The sequence below is a fragment of the Phaethon lepturus genome, unplaced genomic scaffold (assembly GCF_000687285.1).
Source record: "Phaethon lepturus isolate BGI_N335 unplaced genomic scaffold, ASM68728v1 scaffold43049, whole genome shotgun sequence".
Classification (NCBI taxonomy): Eukaryota; Metazoa; Chordata; class Aves; order Phaethontiformes; family Phaethontidae; genus Phaethon; species Phaethon lepturus.
Genome location: NW_010566339.1, coordinates 1 through 5,288, shown reverse-complemented (window position 1 = coordinate 5,288; position 5,288 = coordinate 1). Strand labels below are relative to the sequence as shown.

Here is a 5,288-nt window from a genome sequence, read left to right as displayed (position 1 = left end):
TGAACACCTGACGCTAGCCCAGCAGGTGGGTATTTTTTCATTCAAGGCAGCATGGTTCCAAAGGGTGACTGCCACACGTTGGCTGCAGTTTAATTCACTCTCGGCACTCATCTCAGTAAGTGCTGCTGTCGCAAAAGACCTCAACTGTCCTTGTGTGCACACAAGTGCTAATGGCTTCGTGGACAGGCGAGCATGTTTCCCAATCTAATTAAAAGAAAGCTTTTTTTGCCAACTGTTTAGACCTCATAATTCCAGCACATATAATCAGATTTCAAGACCCTCTATAGATTAAGCTGTCTGGAGACTGAATCAGGGCAATCTAAATTTATATCTTAAAATTAGTCTTACTCATTCCCATCTGCCACGGCAGAAAACAGTCTATTTTGTGAGGTGAAGTTCTTCCACCTCACTAGAGCAGGTGCTGGGGGGGCCGCACCATGTGGCTTTAGCATTAGGATTTTTTACACTAGAGAAAGAAGATAACTACTTGCAGTTTAGGATAGTAGTAGAAAGTATTCCCTTCAACAGACAACAAAGCTGTCTATATTCAAGATGGCATGTTAAGAAGCAAAGGTGATTATTACTCAAACTTATTTATTTTCTAGGAAGACAAATAAAAGGAACTACCAGTACCATAAGCCATGTCCAACTCATGCTCTTACGGAAGATGTTCACCATCTTTCTTGTGTGAACTCCAGCCATTCAGCAATATTATCCAACCTTCTTCTGCTACAATAAAGTCTAAACGTGTTTTAAGTCTTTCAAGTAGGATCAATGATTCTATTTGTTATTTAAGCACTTCTTCCCAGAAGGAAGCTGAATACTTAGATCAGGCAAACAGTAAAATCCTCATTCCCTGGGACTACCCAATGAAATCCAAATAAAGATCAGGATCGTGGGAAGTCATCTGCAGATAGATTCGTCGGGAGACTTCTGGTCCGATCCGCCGGGAGGTGGCTGTCACACCGTCGCCACGGTGCACAGGGATATCAGCCAGCAAGTTTTGCCGCTCCTGCTCCAAGGAGCATCTGCTGTAGGCCTAGAAGCAACACAAAGGAACAACGGTACCATCCATTTGCATCCATTGCTCAAGAAGATAATCAAAGCTATACACCTGTGACTGCTCTACCCTTTCACAACATACACTTATTTTTCACCTGGTCTCTCCCCAGATCTCATCTGTGAGCTTACAGGCTGATGCAGAACCAATACTGCTGCCTCAGTAGTCTGCTCTGTAAACCCAAAGCAATGGGTGCGAAGGAATCGGTTCCTTCAGTACCTTAGCAAACAGCTCATACAGAATTGTTGTGTCAAATGTAATACCAACTAAGTGATTCCTTCCACTCCTTACATTTGTTGGCTGTCTGCATACAGTGCTTAGTATTCCTAAGGCATCCTTACCTGGTTCAGAAGCTGTGGAGAAGGGTATGCAGACACAATAGCCTCAGCCATCTCGCGGCTGACCCGATTAAATTGTTGTATCTGCCTTGTCCAAACTTCCAAGAGGCCCTTTCCAGAATGATCCACCTTCACCCCTCTGCACCATCCCTCGTCTAAATAGAAAGGAAGCCCCGTCTTCTCTCGCTCTCGCCTAGGGAGAACAAATAATGGGAAAGCAAATGAGACAATGAGGCTATGAAGAAAAGCCTATCCCTGCATCTGTTGTCACGTAGCCAGAGACAAGAGAGCCATTTCTCACTCTGTGCTTTTACAGACACCACCAGCATCACAGTAAACGCTAAAATTTTGACCCTGTCTTCTTTACATGCATTACCAATTTCCTTGTTTAAGACCAGGATTTCCTACTGAAAAAGAAACAATCCTGTACTTGGGAGCAATCCGGGCACAAGCCAACACACATACAAAGTGGTAAACAAGAATTCACTTTCGCACTGTCAACCATAATAAAACACTGATTTACATGACATTTTTAACAACGTCTCATCTCTTTTCATGGCTGAGATATAAAATACAGCAGCTGCTGTGATAGGAATGCTAGGATTGTGTGAGGCTGCACAATATGGCTTTTTTGCTATCGCTGTGCAACGTGCTGCTATCCTTCCTTATCAATGGAAACAGCTAAATGGTTCAGTCTCAGTGACATCTCTCTTGGTTACATACTGTACTAGCTTTTCTTCTTCACTAAGTGCCCAACCCTACTTGCATTCCCTTCCCACTCCTAAAATCAAACTGAGAACAAGAGCTTTACTTAATGTCAAGACTCGGATGTGAAACCAGGGTCTGTCCTCACCCCTCCCAGGCAGGACATCACTTTTCAAGAACTAACCCTGTACTGAAGGAGCTGCATTAGCAGCTGCTCTGTGTCCCCTGCTCCTTTAAAAATCATTATACTGTGTCGTACTGTGTCGTACTGAAGTACAACCACATTATCTGCTACTCCCTCCCAGTAACTGTGAAAGTGCTGCCTCTCCAAAGATATGACCAAACTTCATCTGCTTACTCACTTGAACGGTGCTTCAGCTACAGCTTTTGTGAACATAGTGGCAAACTCTCCAAGCTCCTCCCAGCTCTCAAAAAAGCTGACTTGAACTTGTTTGCACAGCTGCAGATCCACCAAGGCCTGTAAACATCATCGGAAGCAACAAATGGAACAATTAGTTTTCTCACATCAAACTCCACTCTTGTCAAACAAAAAAGGCTCATAACAGCTCGTTATAGGACAAGAACATCGACTCTCTCCCCATTTTGGGAACAGTTCATTTAAGGCACTGAAGTATTTAGGGGCAGCCTGTCTCCCACCAGTTAATACCAGTGTAGTGCCACTTCTAGCTGCCGCAGATCCTCAGTGGCAGGCTCTTGTGACATGCAGGCCACCCAGCCCACGGCAGCACCAATGTGCTTTGCCAGCAGGCCAGGAAGGGTGAGAGATGCTAACGGCCACTGACATAGTAATTGAAGGTGAACAAGACACGTCAGCCCGTGGGAGAGCAGGTACGTAACTGAGCAGTGGGGAACTGAACCCAAAGAGCTCTGTCCACATACACATGGACTAATGCAGGCTGAATCCCCCTGTCTGAGAAAGTGTGTGATTGGGTCAAATGTTCAAACAATGGCAGACAGCAGGAGATGATGGCTGCATGCCTGTTTTACTCACTTCTTCCACGTCCATTCTGGTTATCTCCAGGCCAGAATCCTTAACTTGTTTTTTTCTCCATTTTCCTTGTTCTTCTGCTTGGTTTGCACTCACTGCTGCCTGTTGCAGTCTCTTTTTTTCCTGAACTCTGAGAGACACAAGAAGAATAAAGTAAGACTGGGAGTTCATGCTCTTCCCCAGGTATTTCCCATTGGTCACTGTGGTGACAGGCTAGATGGATCTTTGCTTCTGTTTCTATATAACAAATAGTGGAGCAGTTCTGGGTGGGAATACCTCTTATGCTCCAGTCTTTGCTAGAAGGATGTAAACACCTATGGCATTTTTTAAGGCCAGAGACAACATAGAACCATGTGGAAGAAAAAAAAAAATGTTTAACCTGAAATAATTTTCTACTTGAACTACTGTCAGTGCCAGAATTTTCCCAGGCATTTTCTCCATCACATGAGCTACGTAGCTCTGTAGGGTCTCCTTCTGTCCTGCTGTACAGCCCTGGGCCTCCTGCAAAGATCAATGGAAAAAAGGAGTTAAACCGTCCCAAGTTACACATGCAAGCCCAGCAACCTATGGCTCCAACTCTGCAGCTGGGTCTGCAGGTAAAAAAAGTCTGTTCACACAGCTCTTCAGGGGCAAGCAAGCAATACTTGATTCAGTCTAAAGTTATGGCGGAAAGAAATAAAAATTTTTTTTTTTTAAAAGAAGGCCCACTTGAACTGACAATGCTACCTCTTAACAAAATCTGTGAAAAATTGTAACTAGGAAAGAAAGCTTGTCAGAACTTTGCATTATACAACCCTAGTGTTTTTGATCCATTAATGGCTTCTAAAACCAGATTTCTGGTGGCTCCATCCCACACCGAAACCCTCCTGCCATGAAGAGGGATGACAAACACCACCCTTACAGCAAGGCATATTCGAGAGCACAGAAGTCGTAAGTGCTCTCACTTGTTTGTAGTTGTGAACCATGGACAAAAACTCCTCCAAGCGAAGCAGAACCAGGACGTTTGGTTCTTCTGTCCATTCATCTCCTTCTTCCATCTGTCCAGATATGAAAACAAACAGCCAGAACAACAATCTGTTTATAATTCACTCACTCAAACTGATGCTCCCACTCAGATCTCTGAGGCAGGGAGAAGATTAGAGGGTGTTTACTTGGGCTGCTAAATGCAATTACTAATGAGTTCAAATAAAAGAGGAAGAAAAGGGCAAGAACATCAAGATTTTGTTCCCACACCTGAGATGATACCGTCTTTCTCCTCCAGGTGATGCCACAGGGAACGGTCTGACTCTCAACCACACAGGAATAATTTGCAGCCTGCAAAGCACTAAGGATCTGACCACCACCTTCTACCTGTAAGAGGACTGAAATCAGTGCATGGGTCAGGCTTCCACAGCAAGAACTGACAATCAATATAAGGCACGTGCAGGCTGTGAAGACAAGTACCTTGATCTAGCACCACTGTTATGTATTTCTGGCACTCCCCTGGTCGCTGAGCTTTCAGCATCTTGGCAAGGGCCTTCTTCCTCTCTTTTTCCTGCTCCTGCTGCCTCCTCCGTGCTTCTCGCTCCTTCCTCCTCTGCCACGCAGCCTGGCAGATTGCCTCCCTTTCCTTCTGACCATATTTTGGCTTCTTAGGAGGCAGGGATGTTTCTGGGCTTGTTCCGGTTACCAAGGGCCTCATAGGCTGATCTGCGGAGCTGGACTGATAGGCTGGCAGCGGGCACAAAGAGGGCCTCTCAACACCGTGCGTGCGATTTTGGCTGCCACAAGACACTTCTCTAGACGACACCAGGGCTTCCTGCGGCCCTGCACTGCCAGGTCCCAACAGGTCACCGCTAGCACAATCGCCATCTCCCTCTGCTGCATCCCCACAGCCCGGCTGGGGGCGCTGAAAAGCCACCTCCCTCTTTGCTTCCACCCTCCTCTTGATCCTCTCGGGCAGAGGGACGATCTCCACCACCTCCTCTTCCTCCTCCTCCTCGCTCCCACTGCTCCCCCCCAAAACCGCTCCCGCCGCCCTCCCCGGTTTGAGAGCGGGGGACGAGGGCCGTCGGTGGTCCAACCCGCCGGGCGATAGCGATGGCTGTAGCAGGGAGGCTAAGGTAGGCAGCTCCTCCTCATCGCTCTCCGCCATCTCGTTTTCCCCTGAGGTAAAGTCCCGGGCGCCTGAGGGACG

At 46.6% G+C, this 5,288-nt stretch overlaps 1 protein-coding gene across 1 annotated transcript; it reads right to left on the bottom strand.

Annotated features, from left to right (window-relative positions):
- Positions 1-862: 862 nt before the first annotated feature.
- On the bottom strand, positions 863-5,246 carry EME1 (essential meiotic structure-specific endonuclease 1). Its single transcript, XM_010295449.1, has 8 exons — positions 4,556-5,246; positions 4,346-4,473; positions 4,057-4,149; positions 3,492-3,613; positions 3,116-3,251; positions 2,466-2,581; positions 1,402-1,591; positions 863-1,039 (listed from the first exon to the last, which is right to left on the bottom strand). The coding sequence occupies exons 1-8, from the start codon at positions 5,244-5,246 to the stop codon at positions 863-865; spliced, it is 1,653 nt and encodes a 550-aa protein (XP_010293751.1).
- Positions 5,247-5,288: the final 42 nt, after the last annotated feature.

What these genes read in the sequence shown, in the direction of transcription:
- EME1 (XM_010295449.1), bottom strand. Translation starts at nt 5,246, where the DNA reads ATGGCGGAGAGCGATGAGGAGGAGCTGCCTACCTTAGCCTCCCTGCTA. An exon ending in AACAGTGGTGCTAGATCAAG is followed by an intron (nt 4,474 to 4,555) that starts GTACTTGTCTTC and finishes CACTGATTTCAG; the next exon opens with TCCTCTTACAGGTAGAAGGT. An exon ending in TGGTTCACAACTACAAACAA is followed by an intron (nt 3,614 to 4,056) that starts GTGAGAGCACTT and finishes TGATCTTTGCAG; the next exon opens with GAGGCCCAGGGCTGTACAGC.